Source organism: Dysidea avara, chromosome 12 (genome assembly GCF_963678975.1).
Source record: "Dysidea avara chromosome 12, odDysAvar1.4, whole genome shotgun sequence".
NCBI lineage: Eukaryota > Metazoa > Porifera > Demospongiae > Dictyoceratida > Dysideidae > Dysidea > Dysidea avara.
In genome coordinates, this window is record NC_089283.1 from 10129528 (window position 1) to 10151586 (window position 22059).

Below are 22059 nucleotides of genomic sequence, written 5' to 3' on the forward strand. Positions count from 1 at the left end.
GACCTGCTTAATTGTCATTGCATGTATGCAATAAAAATTAGAACACACCAAGAAATCACTTTATGTATACATATAGTCAAACACTATCGTTACACACGTGTAAGGTTCAATATAGTCACTTGACTCACTACATTGTGTAATTGTTATTGCCATTAGTTTGTTGGTCTTGTGGAGTAGAATTAACACTAGCTGAGGTATTTTCCACCACCCCTCCATATTTGTTAATCTTGTGGTTTCTTTTCATTTTCTGTAGTGGTATGTTCTCATGTTTATCTTCTGATTTAGTAAGTTGAGCTTTATTATTGTCAGAGACCTTCGGTGTGTTTGTATGTTGACGAGTTTGAACTGGTTGAGGTAATGAAACATATCTGTTCCCTGCCTGCATGCATCTCCTTTGTCTCTACCATTGACAATAATATTATTTACAGAATTCATATGCATCTTCACTTACCCTGTCCATATAAACAATGAGAGCCTATTATATTGAAATGAACAAAGTAAGAGTGGTACTATGCAAACTGTAACTCACAGTGAAGGCAATAGTAAAGATTACAATTCCTAACATAGTGCCACCAATTATTAATATAATCTGAGTGTAATCCTCTTCATAATGGACCCTCACAACCACTTGAACAGCTTTATCAGATTCAGTAGTTGGTACAGCGTATCTTATCAGCCTGTCTGCTAATTTCTGTTGTATAAATTCAAATACATCTTGAGTGTATTTGTCTAACCTTACCAGATACACAGTAACAGCTGATATGTTTATAGTAACATTAGTGTCAGACTGAAGCTGTACAGCTATGTATAGTAATTATAATATTAGGCTATCATTATGACAATATGATTACTCACTTTCATCTTCTCTGGGACAATCACTGACATACACTAACAGAGCCATCTGGTATCCTGCTTGTTGGACCTGTAGTAGCTGTAAATGCCATAAATATATGTGTGGAAAGAAATACATGCACACAATTATCTACTATGTAGAGTATCTTACACTGTAGTTATTGACATGAGCCCGAGGCAAAGCTTTAAAGTTGTAGCTAGGTGGTTTCATATGGGCCTCAACAACAAGCTTAAAATCACTGATGCTATTCACCAGCTTATTATACTGTGACATACTCTCATATAATTATCCCTGTAGAAGGGCGTATCGATGCAATACTTCTAAGTTTGCCTGTTTGTCTTTGTATATATAACTAGTAACTGAACATAATAATGTAATATCAGTTGAATACGCGTTCAACGACCAAACTAACTCAACCTCTCAGCGTTTCTTTCTTGCAAGGATGGCTTTATGCATTATTTAGACAAACAGCAAATTTAAATACATTAATAATTCTCACCAGGACATTCACAAAGTACACAAACACATAAGACTGTTCTGAGCTTTGCATGTGTGGCACAGTGCTAACGATTCTTGTACTTTTACAGCCTATCATACGTCACAAACCACAACATCTTATTATACCTTTAGTCCAAACTTCTGTAGTATTTATGTTTATACGGTGACCTACCAACCCTATTATACTCTTGCAATTATTGTCTGTAAAACAACTAATCAAGTTGAAGTGGCCTTAACAAGCTTCGGTACAGTTTCTAAAGTATGTACAAGGTGAACTGGATCCTGAAAAACATGAAAAGTGGTTTTGTTTTTCTCAAGAGAATTAACATTTCAGCCAACCAGATGATTAGTGGTGACAGTAAAGGTGTTGACAACACACATGTGTGATTTGGCATAATTATGGTGGAAATTTTGATTGACCGTAAATATTGTGTCAGGCATTTGAACGAAAAGATTTTGAAATATTTTTAGCAGTGCTACAAAATGAGCCAAATTTCAAGATTGTGTGCAATTGCATCAATGAGTTATGAGGATCCAGCTCAACGCATACTGTAGTGGGGGAGCATTTAGATATTTGCATGATACTCTAATACAACACTCAACAAGTTGAACATTGGACGGGCAGTCATGGTCGCTACGCTTTTTATGAATAAATGCATCATGTGGAGATTAATAGGCATGTGTAAATCCAAATTGATAGTAAATTTATTTCAGAAAGATTGTTTTGTCACAATTGTGGCCATTTGTCATGGAATTCTACTACCACACAGAATAACTTCCCTGTAGACTCAAAGATACCCAGTATAAGAGATACTATCCAAGCTCAATGATATCCATAGCAATGCAGTGCAGCAGTGGCAGCAAACCATAATTCGTAATAAATCTTATTCTTATAAAGCGTCTATATAGACAGTGTGACTTACACATAAGATCAAGATACTCTAACAGAACAGTCACCCTATTACAGCAGTCAGGCAATATTTAGTCATAGTAACTGTTAAAAATCAGTTTGGCATAGGGTACAATAATTTCGTAGGTGGTATGTAGTTGGCAGAAAGTTAAAATTCAAACTTGAGATGCCCTAATACAGCAATCATCCTAATACAACAGTCATAATTATACTGTGATAGATTATTAAAATCACTCTCATATTTAATCTCAGAGGGTCAAATTTTCAAAAATTTCCTGGGGAGCATTCCCCCAGACCCCCAGCTTGGCATGCTTTGCATGCTAAAACTGTAAATAAGCTTATAAGTTAGTAGTTAGCAGTTTGCTTTTAGTTGGTCAGCTTGTTTTTGTAAAATTACTCTCATATTCAATCTCAGAGAGTCTAAATTTCAAATATTTCCTGGAGGGGTATGCCCCCAGTCCCCTTCATAGGTTGGCATGCTTTGCATGCTAAAACTGTCAATAAGTTTATCAGTTAGTAGCTTGTAGTCCAGTAGCTAGTTAGCTAAGCTTGTTCTTGTAAAATTGCTCTCATATTCAGTCTCAGAGTCTAATTTTCAAATTTTCCCAGGGGGCATGTGGTTTGCATGTGTAAGCTTATCATTTAGTAGCTAGTTTGCTTTTAGTCATAGTCTAGTAGCTAGTTAGCTAAGCTTGTTCTTGTAATGTATTCTTGTCTGTTTTTCTTTATTGAAAATTCTAGGTTATAGGGGGCCCATCTTCTAAATTTGCCCTGGGTCCCCTAAATCCTCTCAGTGGCCCTGAATAGATGTACCCAGTTGTTGGCATGTAACGTTTTTCTAATAGCTGAGAATTTTTGCATGCAATATTTATTCAAAGTATGGACAAATTCACATAAAATCATAGCAAAGTACATATATACCTTTTGTTCTACTCTGCTACAGTCACAAGTGTCATTATCATTCAACTTCACTAATGCTGCCCACCCAATACTAACATTATTGGGAGGATCAACTTTACTACAGGCAAACTGTGGTTCATCAGTTACATATCCCTTTAGAGGGAGATCACAATGTCACCAGATTAACACATCGCAAGAGATTTACCTTAATTCCTGCAGATGGAATCTTAGCTGCTCCACGATACACTAAGAAGCGTTGATCACATTCAGTGTCATACACATCCCGAGTGTCACAATTGTAGACTGCAAGTGTATCAGAGCCATTTAAAATCTGAAAGAAAGTCAATATATACAGTGTAACTTGTAAGAATGGATATAAAATTTGTTACACAGCTATACACACACAGTATACTGTAAACAAGACCAAGGCCTTCAGAACAGCATGTATGTCCATGTTGTAATTCCAATAAGTAACAACTGGTTTGTGGTGTTAACTAAAAGTTGCTACAAAGCCATAATTACTAAGCTTTTTTTTTCTAGTATCCAAACTTTCAAGTAGAATAACATGATGTGAGCATGCAGAGTTGAGTACAAAAACTGGAGTGCATGTAAAGTAAAGCGATTGTGTACTCCTATGCTTAACAGACGACCTGGATAGTTCCATCATACGGTATGACATTATATATTATATATATACATGTAGGTTCATTTTTTTGAAAAGCCGCATAGTTTGTACTGTGATTTTTGCAAGTTAATTTAATGTATACCTATGTTTAAACCACAGATAGCTATACACCACGTAGCAAAGCATCTCACGGCACAGAGTTTTGAATAAAAATTTATCCAAGACACAGAAGGTGCACAGACAATACATGCACATATGTACTTACATAGTTTGCCCTACATATATTATATGGGAGGGAGCAATCTCACCTAATCCCTGGAAGCTATACATTGTACCCAATGACATTAGCCCTAGAATTTGTGCTAAAGGTTAAACAAGAATGTCTGAATGAAATACGAAGTGAATCAGGAGATTGAGATACTCTAATAGAGCAGTCACCTAACTACTCTAATAGAACATTCAGTAGAAACACATAAGTTGATTCTGCTATGCAACACTGTAAAAATTAGTGAATACTGTGGCAAATAGTAAGCATCACTGTACATTTAGTGACTGCCACTAAGAATTATATTTACAGTGACTTGCCACAATATTCACTACTTATTTTTTAAAGTGAATTATTCAATCTGCATCCATTAAGAGATGAATCAAGTGTATGAGCCTATCTCAAGTATCGTATATCATTGCGATAATACTAAAAGAGTATCGTACACACGTACCACTAAAAATGCTCTCAGATTCAATCCCAAAACTTTCAAAATTTCTATGGGGGCATGTCCCTATAGTATTCACATGTTTTTCATGTTAGTGTGCTTCGTACATTTCACCTCGCCCCTCACTTTGGAGTATTGTTCTCCACTCCTGCCAGGGTCAATGAAGTAAAAAACCTTTCATAGAGTTCTTTTTATCTGTGAATCGACACCAAGGAGAGTACAACACTGAGGTATAAAGTTGCCAAATTCATTAATGTGCTGATCATGTATTAGGGGTGGATTTAGGGATCAAGGGGGATCTTGCACAAATTTTTTGTATGCATGTCAATGGCCCTTATCCAAAATGCACGAAGCCATACAAAGTTTGTTACACTGACCGTGTTACGTCTGCTACATTATCGCACTTTGTTCGTGTCATGTCCGTGTCACCTGCTTTGTGGGGGTTTGATTTGTACAGTGATCATTGAGAGAAGGTGCGTTTCTGTGTTATACAGTGACTGAACGTAGTTGTCCTTGTAGTATGTAGTTGTCATATATATCACATCTACTGATGTATTAACTACATTAGTTAGTTACACCAATCTCTGTCATATAAATATAAATGTTGTAGTTCCAATGGCAAGTGTTGTATGTACCAGTTAAAGCACCGCCGAAAGTGTAATATGGAAAAAATAGCATGAGGGCATGTATTGCAGCACGAGGCAAAGCCTAGTGCTGTATTTGGCTCGAGACCATACCAAAGTGCTTTTTTAATATTGCACAAGTGTGGAAGTGCTTTAACTTTAAAGTGCTTTCTGGTCGGAACATTTATTTTGTAGACTCAAATTAAGTCGGTTTTCAGCTATCAGACAATCAGTGAGTACAAATTTGGTCATAAAACACATACCATCGTTTTGGCTACTTCTGGTGATTTAAAATGATACACAATGCTAATTTCCTTTCCTGCAAGGAAAAAACAGCACTCTTATTCCTTTTGATCTTCAACCATGCAAGTAAGTATACAGCACCAAAATCTGTTCAATGTATAAACCTTTCAGCATCCAGAGTTTGTCAGCATTACAAAGGAGCAAGCTGCATGCTAAGATCCCATCTATAGCTACTGCCATCGTATTTGAGTGCACAATAGGTGTGCATTCTGTGCAAAACAATTGTACAGGCTGTATAAAATAGTTCAGCAGCCAGAACTCTGCATGGCCCATCAACAGTTGTACACTATAAACATCAAGACGAACAAACAGTTACCCTAATCACAACAGTACAAGTTAGGCAAATATTAATTTTAGTAATGGTAATTATTGCAATAGGCTTATGCCAATTATGTCAACATAATTTTGAGCATAAAAGCACCATTAAGCATTATGCCAGCATAATAGGTGACCGAATTTGACAAAACAAGGCTTCCACACACATCCACTTTTATGACTTCGAAGTACCATAACTCAATGTAGGAGGATGCCATTAGTTTCATATTTTGACCTGGTATTGTACTATGCTATGGAAGGACTTTGTGAAAATTTTAGGCTAATAGCTTGCTGAGTAGTCAAGTTACAGCTGGTTAAAGTCAGAAAATTGGATGTGTGTGGAAGCCTTGTTTTGTCAAATTCGGTCACATATATTAGAATGATTTTCAAGATCTATAATTAAATGCATAATGCACATGCCAAAAATGCAGCAAAACATGAACATGCTAAACCTTATTTATATTTTATTGCTTTTTGGTTAATTATTCTGAAATAAGATTAATAGAGCAGTCACTCTAATACAGCAGTCAGTGATATACTTTAATAAAACAGCCAACTCTAAAACACAATATTGATTTTTGAAAGCATAATTTTGAGCATAGCATATATGGGCTGGATTTTCAATAGCATAATAGGCCATTTTCAAGTGTATATTTCAATAAACTGCTAAAATCAGCCTCAAATTCATATTTATACTAAAATTTCCTGGGTGACATGTAATTAGTGGGACAAGAGCACCTAATGAAGTGGTCACTTCAACCCTATATGTACAACAATTATAAATTGCAGAAATCACTCTCAGATTCCATCTCTGAGGTGTATAAAATTTCATGGGGGCATCCTCAAGACTCCCTAGGTTGACATGCTATGCCTTCCCTGTGATATAATTTTGACCCAAAGTCTGGACGAGATTCGCTCCTGTTTTTAGCTGGGGCTTGTCTCGTTTTATAGTGCATAGCCAGGGTAAAAAGTTTCTAAAGTTGAATACTCAGGCCATAATTCCAGTGGCAATACAGTATACTATATGTAATATCCACTTCAACTGCTGCACTACTGTCACCAGTCAGCTGATCAAACATACAGCCAATTCTATGAATGACCAACCAGCCAGAGAAAATATTGTCTTGCAGGTGCCTGTAGCTGCCATTTGGTCAAAGTAACAAATTTACACAAAGAAAATTAGTCAAATACAAGCTCACCTATAGATGTTTATTTGCACTCCTTTTCAGGAGGTTCGCACAGTAGCTATAGTTCCATGACCAAGGTGTGGCAATGCCGCGTATACGTGGAGGAGACACGCCTACAGAACTTGTTTGTTGTTTATGTTCAGTATGTTGTTGTTTTCAGTATCTACTTTACCAGTTAGGCAGTGGATTTCCAATTCACCAACACCGCTGGTTGTAAACAAATCTCATACCGCTGCAAATAATTTCCTCGACTAGGTAAAATTTTACCGTTTCTTTGCCACGGCATTAGTGCTGTTCCGGGACTCACCTTGAATGATCTTGAATCGATATCATATGACAATGCCGCTGAGATAAAAATCATCACAATGTGAAAACCCAGCCATTTGTGAAGTATCGCCATCCTAGAGTGTGCTTTGATTGCGAACACAGGGTACAAATAATTTTATGGTAATCGATCGAGTCAGCATATAATTTCTTAGAACCCGCACAGTTATGCCAGCTGCACGTTTTCAGTGTGGTTTGTGGTTGGAGCCAGCTGGCCCACGCTAAATGGGCGGCAAGTTGGAGCCCAGAGATTAAAAAAAAAATTTTTTTATGAATAATATGATAATAGCTACCACAAGAGAGCCCAGAGATTTTGAGTGGTCATGGATTGCAACGGAGGTCAGTCATGGCGGCACACTACTTTGTGCCGGTTGATCTGTTGTGATATAGTCTATGAGAAACTTTGTCGAAGGCTTGGAGAAATCTAGGAAAACCGGGGCATCAATATGGGTTCCAGCATCAAGGTTGTGATGAAAGTCGTTAATGGCTCCTAGAAGTTGTGTGACACAAGATAGTCTATTTAGCCATATTGCAATAATGGCGGATCCAGGATGAGGCAAATGCCCTCACCTTGTGGAGGAGCCATACTCCTAAAAATACTAAACTTTATGCCAGGCCAGGCTCAACTTATAAAACTCACGAAAATATGCACATTTTACTCCCAATGAAGCCATACATCAAAGTAAAACTGGAAATATATGGTAGTTAAATCCCAGTAAACCCCAGTACATGGAAATTACGCATTAAATTAAAAGAAGTGTAATCAAAGCAAATTGAAGCCACACACACCATAAAATCTACAAGTTCAACAAAAATTGAAGCAATATACCATTACAAAAACTACACATTACAAACAATTAAGCCATACACAACTGACATGCTTATTAACACATTGCTTATGAACTTGACTACTTCAAGGCGTGGGATATATGACTACACTATTAGAGTATCTCAATCACACTTGTTACATGTAGTTGTATGATTTTTTGTTATATAACTCAGTGGCTTTAGTTTGATCATTTCTAAGCTACTACCTTATATACTGAACCAATTTCAACTCATTCCTTTAACGGTTTACCTTATAGGCTTAATCTTTAACATGGATGATCTGTCATAACTTGTAAATTGTTCATTGGATTTACATGCAACTTTGCATGCACTGCAATATGGCTTTGGACCCCATTTATGTGTGCACCGAATTTCAGCTCAGTTGGATTTTTACAAAGTGTGCTAAAAGATCAATAAGCACCAATAAAAGCTTAAAGTTTGGCCATTCATATATACGTATCTGGGAGGTTTATCTCCTTTAAATTTGTCCCTTCCAGGCATGAAACTCCACTGAAAAAATTGCTCTCAATCAGATAAGGGGACACAGAACTACGCCATATGTCTGAAACCCCACTTTACGTATTTATCTTATTTCAGCCACGCAGTCCTGTAGTAAAAGGGAAAAAGTTAAAATGAGTTATCAAAGTCAACTGGCTTTGGAACTTGCAATTATAAAAAGAAGTGATATCTACACAAAAACAGCCAAGCCATGAAAAAAGGTGTGGCCTTAAAAAGCCTGGGTGAGAAAATTGTACTGCTAATAAAGTTTACTAATGGCTATGCATTGTTAAAATTTATTAGTATAACATCATTGCAGCCATTTGTTGGCTGCCACCTTTGATTTCACAACTTTTTTCACCCAGAATTTTTAAGGCCACACCTTCTTTCACAGATTGGCTGTTTTTGTGTGGTATATATACACAAGTACATAGAAAAGTTTGCATGGAATTTTCAAATATAGAGTAGGGACCATAGCACATCAATAAAAAATACTGAAACAAGCTGGAATAGTGCACGATACTAAATCACAGTAAAACAATGAGAAGTGTTATATCCCTATACTGTGCATTTCCATTACAAAGTTGCTATTGTTCAGGCAGCTGGAAATATTTTGTCAGGGCTATTGTTCTGGCAGTCCACTAGATTTCTCACTATCAAGCACACTAGTTGTATGCTATGCCCCAAGTATTCAACTTTAGGGCACGCGTCTAGTAGGTTGCCCCAAGTATTCGACTTTAGGGAATGTGTCTAGTAGGTTGTCCCGAGCATTTAACTTTAGGGGATGCGAAAAGTAGTTTTAGTGTTAGGGGTAGGGTCGGGTTCAGCTTTTGTTTCTTCTTCACCTTCAATATAATAGAAGTTACTCCACTCGGAGACATATAAAGTAGAAACTAAAGGGAGTTGATCGTAGCTGGGAGCCACGTAGCACAATAGTTAGGACTCTGGGTTCAAGCACTGGAGGTCCCGGGTTTGATTATTTGATTATCACTCAAGACATTTTGTGTTTTTTCTTTTTATTTGTTTGAGGACCTTTTTTTCTAAGTTTTATTTTTATTCACGTAACTGCCAGAACAATAGCAACAGCCTTTCCATTATGGTATCTTGATCATGAGTGCAGCAGGGATATATTACTTCTTATTGTTTTACTGTGATTTAATATTGTGCACTTGTTTCAGTACTATTTATCAGTGTGCTATGGTCACTACTGTAGTTGAAAATTCCATCATCAAGATTTTCACACGGTTACAATACACCTCGGACACATGCGACTACACTAATGTACAAAAACCACAGTATATATATATGGCAAGGAAGATACAAAAATAAAGGATACAGGACAGGACAGGACAAAGCACAAACACAAACAAAGTTAACATTCATGTGTTCCAGTTGTCACAAATGCGAGCCAAAAATTTTTTTTGCCGGCCGTGTACTTGTACTGCCTCATCGTCGTCAGGAAAAATTGAGGCTGGTTTTTGGGTGATTTCATGTCGTGGGCCACGCCTACTCCTTTTTGGTCTCTACTATACAGTACTATCAAGAGTTAATTGGTACTATCAAGAGTTAATAATAGTAGAGAGGAGAGTGTCTCCTCTCTACTATTATTAACTCTTGGTACTATCGTACTGCACGTATGATACTATCGTACTGTATGATAACCATGGTGTGGTGTAGTCTGGCGCCGCCCGCCCCTTCGCGAAGGGGCGGGAGGCGCCAGACTAGGTGTGGTGCTGGCTTCTTGAGCCACACAATACGCCCAGGCAAAACGATCCTGCAAGAACTTTAAGCAAGATCTTGCAAGAGCGTTCCAGGATCTTTAATTTGCAAGAGAATCCGGTCATTTCTTGCAGGAACTTGCAGGACTCCTGCAGGATCGTTTTTGCTGGGCACCTCGCTGGGCACGCTACCATGTCGGTATGTGTCTTGACATGTTAGGCCCGTAGCCATGCTGCAGGGAGTTTGGGCGGCTCTGAAGAACGGAAAAAAGGTCCACAATTTCAGTAAAAAGGTTCACAATTTTGAATTATAGCAAAAAGGTCCACAATTTTATCAAAAAGGTCAGTATAGCTACAAGTCCAAATTTTCAGTAGCAAAAGCCCATTAGCTACAGTTTACTGAATACCACTAATAAGAAGCTAAATTAAGTGCTCCAAGTAGCTCATTCAGTGCTTGTATTAAATGCAATGCAAAATCGAGAGAGAGAGAGAACCATCGTTATACACAGTAAAAACAAACTAGTGAACGTCACTACTAATGTCTGCCCACAATACTCACTATTTTTTTGTAGTGACGTTCACTACTAATTTTGTAGTGAACGTCACTACATTGACCACCAAGTAGTGAGTATTGTGGCAAAGCAATTCACTACTAAATTTTTACAGTGTAGTAATAAGATGGATACATACAATACATTATAGTCCTCGGTCTCGTGCGACCACAGTCAGATCAAGCAAAATGAGATCTTATGGGCACGGCAAGGTGTGTACATGTAAAAAAAAAAAAGATTAATAACTGAATAATTACAAGACAAAAAATTAAGTTAAGTGCTCAGTTGACCAATCACTACAATTCCTGGCCAAGAAAATCTTTTGCGCGAACATGTCATACATTGACGAGCAGCATTGTCGAGGATCTTTCGGATGGAAGATTTGGTGGTTACACAAAGTCAATAAAGTTCTTGTTGTTCTGAATGGAAGAAGGTAGCTAGGTAGTGACCTAGCACACTAATTTCAATGGTTTCATAATAGTTTGGGATCTGTAAGTAATCAAATTCCGCAAGCAATTGATGATACTCAGCCTTGCTTTGTTTTCTAGACCTAGCAGATTAAATGTTGTGTTCTGAGTCTAGAGGGCAGGTTAGTATACTCTAATAGAGCAGTCAACCACTCTAATAGAACAATCGATCACTCCAATACAGCAGTCATAATTACATTTTCTTTTAAAAGCTGTATGTAACTACAGTCTATTTCAGGTTGGTTGTCCACGTAAGCCAAATGCAAAAGTATCACGTGAATAGAAATAACAAATGAAATTTCACATCAGGCGGACGGCGCTAGTTTAAACTGAAAGCTGCTGATCTCATTGCAGACGGTATAATTACAGTAGCAATAGAGATATTTTTCCAGATGTCATCCATACAGCTGGTCTTTAGCTTACCAAAAAAATTGCTCTTTTTATTGATTAAAATGCATGTTACTAAATTTAGTATATATTTTCAAAAAGAAATTCCTTAATTGTAGTGATGTAACAACACCCATGCGCACATGTGACTGTGCATACAGACTTTCATGTAACATGTAGTTAGTAGTGTTGTGTTGAGTTGTATATTTGTTGTATAACTATCCTGTGATTAACATGATATTAAGAATATCACAATAATTGTATTGCAGCTGAGGATAGCTATGTACTATATATTTACATTCTGTTTTTACAGTCTTTTCTTTTCAAAAACACTTGCTGCATGTTCTACTGATGTCTCAAAGTTTAACAATATTATGGCTTATAGCTAGGTAGTGCACTGTGTTAGGACAGTTACTTGTTAAATGTAACTAGTCAAATATTACATATTATTTACAGCTGAACTATTTAGTTACAGTTACATATTACCCATACACTGTAATAATATTACATATTATATTATTTTGTGTCCATGCACTACCACTTTATTATGTGACATGGTTGTGTTGTTGGACAATGTGCAAATCTTGGTTATAAGCAAGAAGCTGGTGAATAAACTTCATTCAGTAGGCTTTGTTACTTCGTAGTGGCTAGGTGTTACTCAGTGGATTACTAACGAGATTAGTAACTTCGTTACTTAAAGTAATAAAATTATGTAATTATATTAGACTCGTTACAGTAACTTTATTCATACTTAGGTAACGCGTTACATTTGCAAGTAAGGTAACTTGTTACTCCCAACACTGGTAGTGCATGGACTATTACAATTCAACACAATCAAACAGCTTTATGGACTAGAGTGTATACAAACTTCTATTGCAAATACTTCATGTTGGTTGTAAATGTGTGTGTATGCAGTTTATTTAAGTGGTTTTTGTTAGTATCAGACCACATGCAGTAGCTAACAACTGTAATACTCAGTATATGGTTACTACCAACTTGTGTAGTTCTAATCATCATTATAGTATGTTGGTGTTGTGGAGTATATTTGATATTACTAGCAGAGGAATCTTCCACTACCCCACCATATTTGTTTGTCTCGTGGTTACGTTCGATGACTGTGTTCTCTTGATCATCTTGTGAATTAGTAAGCTGAGTTGTGTGAGGTATAGCTTCTATACTGGCATAGGTATCTACTTCAGCCACACCATCATAAGTTTTTGTCTCATGGCTATTTTCCATAGTTTGTAGAAGTGCAGTCTCATGTTCACCTTGTGATATAGTAAGTAGAGTATCATGCTGGTGGGGTGGAAGGGCTTCAATGCTATAAGACATATCTTCCACCACACTACCATATTGGTTTGTCTTGCAATTACCTTCTATAATTTGTAGTGGTGTGTTCTCATCTTGTGAATTGGTAAGATTGTTCATGGCCTGTGGTGTAAATGTGTGTGAGACTTCTGGTTCATGTAATGGTTCATATCCATTTCTTGCTTGTGTGCCCTTTTTTTTGCCTCTATAACATTATTGATAATCATACTCCAAAATCACCTTATAATCACTTACCTTGAGATTACATGCAATTTTTAATATGCTTAAGCTATTAATTTTGAGTTGGCACATTGTATTAATTGGCAGAACCTATGTATGTGTAACTCACTATGCTGATATTGTTGTTACAAAACCAGCCAGCGGCAAGATTATCTCCAGCACAGTACTACCATCTCCATAGTGAACTTTTACAATCACTTGTATTGCTTCATCAAGTTCTACAGTAGGTACAGCATATTCCATTAAGCTGTCTGTTAATTTCTTTTGGTAAAATTACATGATGATGTAGTTGTGCACATTAAGCCCTTACCAAATACACCGTAACAGCTGATATGTTTATAGTAACATTAGTGTCAGACTGAAGATCTACATCTGTATAATATACTAGCATAATCATGATTATAATCTTTACCTTGCTCTTCATCTGAACGGTTGGACGAATTGGTGTACATTAACAGAACCATCTGGTATCCAGCTTGTTGGATCTGTAGTAACTATAAACAGAATAAGTCAGGCATGCATAAGAGTGACTGTGTGAATCATACTGGCAAGATGGAGTGAATTGTATGACAAATGTTCATCTGTACATCATGTGCAACCACTATAGTTGTTCTCTACACCAAAAAAAGAGTTGTAACTGTATATAAGGATATACAGGCACTATATATGTGACCGGATTTGCGAAAAGCTACCTTTTTCACACACACCTACCGTACCAAATAAAACCTATATACGTAGTGTACTAAATACACTCCTGCTCACTTTACCACATACTTACTGTCATCACCTTCCTTAAAGTTGCAATGAAGTATACTCAATTTCATTAATTGAAGAGAAAATGTTGGTGTTTTGGGTAAGTAGTAGGTACACACTGAGTGAGAGAATAAATGTATATAAAAAGTTATGCCAGGGCATGTAGTGAGAAAATAAAGGTAGCATAAAGAGTGCACTAGAAAGAAAATAAAAGTTGTAACTAAAAAAGTTTGTCGCACCAAAAAGGTTGCCAAAGTAAGAGCTGTATATAACTAAAAAAAAAACATTGCAAAAGTGAAAAAATCAGACTTAATCATGCATGCTGATATAATAGTGCACTGTAAATTCAAATGGGTGCAAATGACCCAAATTTTTGGATTGTTTAACCTGCAATTCAAATGACCGATTTTTTGGTACTAATGACCCAAGGATGTACTTGGTTATTTTAACTTTGTCAGATATAGTCATATTACCCAGATGCCCTAAAGTCTCTTCAACCTCTAGCCAGGTGTTTGAAATGACCTTGCCATCATGGTTATTTTAACCATCTGTGGTAAAATAACTCACATCACAAAATATTTGTTTGTTTACACTAATTAAGAAGTCAGTCATCATTAGTAATAACATACGTTGGTCTATCTATGACACATACACACAATAATTGTTACGTACTGCATCTTAATACTTTAAACATACCTGATCTTATAGAGTTTTCAAATTGTATATAAAACCTATGTTCTCCATGTTCACTTTTGATTGTGGGATGTAACACAAATGTTATAATGGCCAGTGTACTGTAAATTTAACCATGTAGCTGGTCATCTTGTCTGTGCCATAGTAGACTTGACCATACACACTGAAATTACCCAAATATGTTATTTCAACATCCTAAGTGAACAGTTACATTGACCTACCCTAGTTATTTTGACTGATTTAGTCCAAAAGCCTACCCTAGTTATATAACCACTTTTAGATGGTCATTTTAACAAAAACGTTTGTAGTTTAAATTTACTCATGGAGGTTGAATTGATCCATTTGAATTTACTGCATGTGTGCTATCAATTTAAGTTTTGCATGCGTGTGCATGTAAACATGTGCGCAACCACAAACTGACTGTCACATTAGGAAGAGTAACTATAACAGTTTGTTACATTTAATGTGCATGACAAGCATGCAGCTGTAAAGAGTATACTGATAATCTACTAGCTATCAATTCTTTATACTGGGTGGTCACATGATCATAATATACTATTTATAATATTCCATATACACAAACTATATAGTAACGACTCCTAATTACAAGTTGTGAAAAACTGCATGGTGTATCTGAAGATAGCAATCTGCATGATGTTACAGCATTACTCTATCTAAGAATCTATGTGTCAAAAAAGGCACACAAATTTAAAAAGGCAGCACTATATATGCATTTTTATTTACAGTGAAATATGGTATACACAATAGCACAATGTCAATCTCCTACTGCTCCACCGTACTTGTTTGTTGTTTTCATTGCTTGTAATGGAATGTTCTCATGTTTTTCCTGTGATTTAGTAAGTTCAGTAATCCGATTCTCATCTTGATAATTAGCAACACTTCCTTTATTGTTACTAGGTAATGATAGAGATTCTGTAGCTGTTAACACTTCATATCTGTCTCGTCTCCATCTACATTTCCAACACCTCAGAATTGAACAGACATTCTTTGAACACATTTTCTGATAGCAACATTTATTCATTAACCCAACCAACAATAACTACTAACCTTGCAGCAAGAAAAAGTGAAGATCTATAGTGAAGATATCATGGATGTATAGGTATGCATTAAACAAACTACTCCAACTTACTATTATACAAGGTGAGCACAGAACCAATAGTGTCCCTATGAAAACTCCAACACCAATTAATATTTTTCCTGTAGTAATTTTTTCTGCGTAGTGAATTTTCACAATCACGTGCACAGCTTCATCAGCTTTAGTTGTAGGGACAGCATATTCCATCAACTTGCTTGCCAGTTTCTTTGCAAAGAATTAAAAGGAATACAGATACTGAACTAATCGTGTCCATTCATACCTTATACACAGTAACAGCTGATATGTTTATAGTAACGTTAGTGTCAGACTGAAAGTGTACATCTATATGATACAAGTAATGTTAGACCAAACACTTTTTCAAATACCCTCACTGTGATTTTCATCAGAACAATTGCTATATACTAGAAGAGCCATCTGGTATCCTGCTTGTTGAACCTGTAGTAGCTGTAAACACAAAAGATACCAATGAACAAATGTGATGTCATATTTGACAAAATGGCCATGCACACAGTAATTGATTGAACATCATTTGTGGTTTCTGTGAAACCTAAACTCTTAAATAGTGTGTAGTACACTAAACACTGAGTACTAAAATACTGCTTGAAAAGCAACACGAAAAACCTATCTCCCTAAAATGAAGTCTTACAAAGTATAGTGAAAAAAATTAATTTTAATGCTTGAGATAAGATGCTAAAATTTAATTTGCAACTAGCTATTTTAGTGTGATATATAATAAAAATGTTATTGGGTGATCAGGTAACATGCTGCTGAAATCTCTATTACTAATCACTTTGGAAAGTTTTCCTAACCAAAACTATGCCCAGTAAATGGCAGTAATGTGAGTTAAACAGGGTACAGATATAGGAAACATGATTCAAATCATAGACTATATACTAACAAAATGCTCAAACCAAAACATGATTGCAGTTTAGCCTGCATGCAGGTCCTGTGAACCCAGTCTATGCATGCTGGATTCTTCTGTGGACATGTGACAGAAATGATGGACTGGCTTCATGCACTATGCCATGCACACCTAGTTCACCTTTTTCCACTCTGCTAGTTAAAATGCATGCTTTTGTAATATAGAATTTATTAAACATTGAATTTTTAGTGATGGTTATCAATCACTAAACTTTGCATCATGGTTATTTTATTTTCCTGAAACCTCAGACTATAATAATCTACTATACAGTATGAAGACATAAGTCAGAAAGTAACAAAATTATTTTGTTTTAATAAAGAATTTTGTAGAAGATGTCACAATGCATGTTTTAAATTGTTTCTGGGTTTGGTAATACTATAGTATGTTCACGTTGAGCTGAATCCTCAAAAACATTTAATAATTCATGGATGCAACTACACATGATCTTGAAATTTGGCTCATTTGTAGTGCTACTTGACCCGCTACAAATATTTCAAAATCTTGTTGGTCAAATGTTTGACATAATATTTACGGCCAATCAAATTTTTTGCAATACATTTCCTATGGGGAAGCCATATAAGTACAGTGTCCATTACAGCCCTTTCCTGAACTTGTAATGGAGCCAAACCGTACGTGTCTGTTGTTGACACCTTTGCTGTTACCAATAATCATCTGGTTGGCTGAATGTTAACTCTGTTGAGAAAAAATCCACTTTCAATTTTTAGCTATTTTTCAGGATTCAGCTCAACGTGAACATACTATAGACCATTAAATCATACAGAGATGGAGATTTGAAACTAGTTTCAGCTTAATAGAGTTTTTGGTAGTGAAATGTAAACCTATACATTATCCCTCTATATATACAATTATATTAATCAGTTTCACTGATAGATATTCACGTACCTTCTGTTCTACACTACAGTCACAAGTGTCATTATCACTCAACTTCACTAATGCTGCCCACCCAATACTAACATTATTGGGAGGATCAACTTCACCACAGGCAAACTGTGGTTCGTCAGTTACATATCCCTTAAAGAGAGAATACAATGCAATCAAGGTTGAGAGAAACTTACCCTAATTCCTGCAACAGAAATCTTGGCTGCTTCACGATACACTATGAAGTTTTGATCACAGTGAAAACCATAAGTATTTTCTTTACGATGGTCACATGAATAATATCCAATAGTAGCAGAACCATTCAGTATCTTTTATATAAAATAAAATCATATTCTAGTTTAAATGCCTTAACTTTACATACAGGATAATTCCAATATGCATTTCTTGTAGGTTGAATTCTTGCTAATAACACATTTGAGGGTATACTAGTTACAATCAATCCATCAGGAGCATGGTACACAGAAAATGATATAATTGGTTGTATTATAATACTATGTATAGGCCGACGCTTCATGGAACATAACAAAGGTGCCAAAAGAAGCTTTTGAAAGATTGAACTGTTTAATTTTTATCCTGATTTTTGTATTGGTGATTTTGTAATTGCATAACTTGTATAGAGTAGGCAGATTTTTGCAAGCATTGTATATTGTGCTGTGTAAGTGTGTATTGCTAATGTTTTTGTTTCTGTATACTGTTAGTTTAGGAATTATTATTTTGCATGCATATGCCTTGTAATATATGATAGGATTTTGTGTAGTTTTGTACCTATAAATTTGTTTTGCTAGTTGAAGCTCAGTGAAGTTGTTTGAAACTTTGTAGTCCAGTGTGGCAAAGCTAGTCACACTGTGACAGGGCCCACTGCAATATCTGATTAAAGTTATTAATAAAAGAACTTGATATGGATCCTGATGTGTCTGTATTACCCAACCTTGTTTCCATAGCTTCATTTTGTGGTACAGATATGCCCACAACCACACAGTGTGGTAAATGCCAAAAATAATGTGAGCCAGTTTCCAGAAGCTTGCATACTTCATAACACTGAATTATAGAGATAAATAAGTTGCTCAGTTAAGTCATGCGTAGTAGAACCTCAGTTATCTAACACTTTAATTAGACAGGTCAGTGAATTTGTTTAAGTGATTTACGTATATACAGAATTATGTTCACTTGCTTTTTAAAAATGTACACTTATATACTCTAATAGAATACACACTTAGTAACAGAATACTGCAATTGAACAGCTGTTATGGTGTTTGAATAAGGCCATCATTATTTAATTCTCATGACCATCTGCAACAATCTTTAGGCAGCAGCCACACCAGGGTATTTGATAAGGCAATATGGCACTCCATTGGCCCGGTGTGAACACAAAATGACCCACACAACTCATGGCTCTGCTCCAATTTTCTCAGTACTTTGCTACTAATACACATTAAACATAAGCTGATTGGCCCAGTTGCATATTATTAGTGGAGCAGTTGATATCTGGGTTGGGCCAGTTTGGCTCAGAGTCGAAATACTTATTAAAAACCCTGAGCCGCACCAAATTATAATTATTTGATTATAGATCATGTGAATGCACTATTTTAAGATTAAGGCAGAAACCGAATTTCTACATGTTGAGTTTAAGGAATAGGCAATATAGCAGAAGAGCAAGTAGCAAAGGGGCTGAAATCCCCTCCACTGTTATCTTATGGGGTGGATAGTGTTGCACTTATCTAGATCGAGATACTTTAATAGAGTAGTCATATATTCAAATACAACAGCCAAGGATATAATTAACAATCAATAATCACCTCCCACCCACATCAATTTTTGCTGTACTATAGGGACAAGAAACAATTAAGCAATGATGGCCTAATTGAGGTGGTCAGAAAATTCAGGTTTAGATAACAGAGTATTTATAGTCAATAGCATATCAACTTTACAATATGTTCTATGCAGTGACATAGATACCATTGATCTCATGCATTGAAGAGATTTACTTTAATAAAACAGTCGTTTATGCTTGACTGCAATAGTGCAGTACAATCATTATTAGCTACTAAGCCATTGTGTTCTGAGAATTTAAAAAGAAGATAGGTCAACGTTCTGTTGAATTCATGTGTATCATTAGTGCATGAATGGGTGGGTGCATCGGCAAGTCAATAACTACCACTATCAAATTAAGTATTTTTTTTAAATTTATCCATTATTGAAACCATGTAAGAGTTCATAATGTGTTCCTCTACCTCACTATTTTATATTATGAACTATTATTAAAACCAATCTTATTGGCAGTCAAAAAAAATTAATCTGTAAGAGCTGTTAAACATTTTGAATCTATAGGGTTTATATGCACAAAGTTATCTGCACAGTTAAAAGAAAGAGTGGTATGGTAACACTTGCATGGGCAACTATATTTTTGACTGGAAGCAGTTAAAAGTTAGCACCTTGAGGTGTTGCCATAGCACGCCTTTCATTAATGGTGTACAGGGTTTGAAGCTGGTTTAAGATGTGTAGAAAGTAGTAGTTATACTTCCATGTCTAACAAGCCAAATTGTGGAATAATGGCAAAAAATGTGGATATTAAATGTAAGGGAGTGGTTACTTAACCCAGGAGCTAATAAGCGAAAAAGTAAGGGAGTTGGGGAGCTAGCAGAGGTATCACAGCTGGTATAGTACACAGAACCATCACATGATGGTCCAGGGTTTGTACCCTGGATGCTACATATTTTTTTCATTTCAGCAACCTTTTTTTTACTGTCGGTTCAATAGCTGGTACGATATTGAACCAACTTTTGGTTCAGTAACCACTGTAATTGCAGTATCAGTTAGCATAATCTTTGGCCTGATCAAGACATGCCTTTTCACCAACCGCAGCAGATACACTGTGGACTTACCTTTGTCCTCCTTCAATCTCATGTCCCAATTCTTTCTCCACTACTGCATAGCTACTTTTGTCCATGGCAAAAATGCCAGCTGGAACAGGCATGTCCAATACAGTTCGATTGAAAAACCATTTAAAATTAAAGTAATGTGTACAGCCGAGTCTGTTTAGTAACTTTTCGGGTGTGATACATGTAGAGCAACTCTCTGCGAGTACAACAATGCCAGAAGAAGTCCAATTCACAGAAACTTTGGCACATCAAAATGACCTAAACCAACCCGGTGTATATAGCTAATTTCCCCATATATACATTAGGCCCCTAAAACATGTACCCCTGGTGTTTTGAAGGCACAAAATAAAAGATGTAATAATCCACAGCACATGATAGATACCTCAGATTCCAGACCAGATTTGGCAAGAGCAGTGAATAGCAATTAAAATGAGCTATAGCAGAAGAAAATCAGAGGAAATTTAAGCGTGTCATGTTACGGTTGAAATCACTTACTTTTTCTATGGTGAATTGAATGGCGGAAGGGAATGCTCTGAAATTATTTCGACATTTTGGCACCCATTAGCCTTCACTACATTAGTGTTACAATCACCATTGTGAATTAGTTCTGCAGGTTAGTTTGTCAAAATTACAGTGCTTCTGTGCCGATTAAGCATAATGTCCATTCCATGTAGCAAACTCCTTCATAAGACAGTGACTGGATTAATTGCAGAGATGTCTCTCGTACTGCTCATTTGTAACGCTGTAAATCTTTTACGAAGGAAGAGCGAGGCTGGTTTGCTGCCCTGATCCAGTGCCTAATTGATGAAAACAACATCACCCTATGTATTTATCCTGGCATGCCCATTGTCCCACTGATTCCCCACTTTCCATAATTGCATCCTCGATTGCATCAGCTAACAAGTAAATAATGTTTGTTTGTCACAATTTATAGAACTGAAAATCAACCATTCTATAGAGTTATGATGGATGGTTGCCCTGCCGTACGTAGCCATGCACCCTAGCCTCCGGCCTATAGCTATAAAAGGCTACGTATATATCGTCGCTATTAAAGTAACTATATAGTTTATAACGTACGTACCCGGAATGATCTTGAATCAATGTCGTATGACAGCACCGCGGGAATGACCGTCAAAATGTAAAAACTAAACTGGTATATTATCATCTCCATCAACTTGACTACTCAAATCACATCAACTACTCAAATCACATCAACGACAGTCACGAGTTCAATGAGTCAACGCGCTGAGTCATCTGACTCGGGATTTCCCCTTTACCAGGTTAACGAGACTTACACGTGCCTGGCACAAATTGCGTAATCACGAAGGTCAACCATCTATGCATTGGGTTTTTTACTACTATTACACATAAAAAAGATAACTTAACCCTCCAATTCCAAACTGTTGGAACATTAGTTAGATATTGTAAATTACACCTGTGATGGCTTGATCTTATGCAGAACGAAGTAACGAATAAGAAAGTGTACATCTGATCCAAAACAGTGTCTGACTACCACGTTTCTCAGAGATCAGTGTTGCGAGCTTTTT

At 36.3% G+C, this 22059-nt stretch overlaps 3 protein-coding genes across 6 annotated transcripts; all 3 read right to left on the reverse strand.

The window, feature by feature from the left end:
• Positions 1–7: 7 nt before the first annotated feature.
• On the reverse strand, positions 8–7419 carry LOC136240279 (uncharacterized). Its single transcript, XM_066031220.1, has 8 exons — positions 7235–7419; positions 3367–3492; positions 3183–3314; positions 856–931; positions 740–801; positions 530–691; positions 452–475; positions 8–400 (listed from the first exon to the last, which is right to left on the reverse strand). The coding sequence occupies exons 1-8, from the start codon at positions 7325–7327 to the stop codon at positions 128–130; spliced, it is 948 nt and encodes a 315-aa protein (XP_065887292.1). The 5' UTR covers positions 7328–7419; the 3' UTR covers positions 8–127.
• A 5138-nt stretch (positions 7420–12557) lies between these two features.
• Positions 12558–13841, reverse strand: LOC136241375 (uncharacterized). 4 transcript variants are annotated; one of them, XM_066032568.1, is made up of 6 exons: positions 13794–13841; positions 13661–13742; positions 13559–13620; positions 13358–13509; positions 13264–13297; positions 12558–13213 (listed from the first exon to the last, which is right to left on the reverse strand). In XM_066032568.1, the coding sequence occupies exons 1-6, from the start codon at positions 13827–13829 to the stop codon at positions 13175–13177; spliced, it is 405 nt and encodes a 134-aa protein (XP_065888640.1). In that variant the 5' UTR covers positions 13830–13841; the 3' UTR covers positions 12558–13174. The 4 variants fall into 4 exon arrangements, 1 of the variants encoding a protein (XP_065888640.1); XR_010694269.1 differs by lacking the exon at positions 13794–13841 and having other exon boundaries at positions 12558–13466; positions 13559–13614; positions 13661–13754; XR_010694268.1 differs by lacking the exon at positions 13794–13841 and having other exon boundaries at positions 12558–13499; positions 13559–13614; positions 13661–13754.
• A 1390-nt stretch (positions 13842–15231) lies between these two features.
• On the reverse strand, positions 15232–21778 carry LOC136240671 (uncharacterized). The gene is made up of 9 exons (XM_066031691.1): positions 21594–21778; positions 17810–17941; positions 17637–17765; positions 16183–16255; positions 16071–16132; positions 15845–16015; positions 15763–15786; positions 15495–15715; positions 15232–15376 (listed from the first exon to the last, which is right to left on the reverse strand). Exons 1-9 carry the CDS (start codon positions 21681–21683, stop codon positions 15352–15354), a joined length of 927 nt encoding a protein of 308 aa, XP_065887763.1. The 5' UTR covers positions 21684–21778; the 3' UTR covers positions 15232–15351.
• Between the last annotated feature and the right edge of the window lie 281 nt (positions 21779–22059).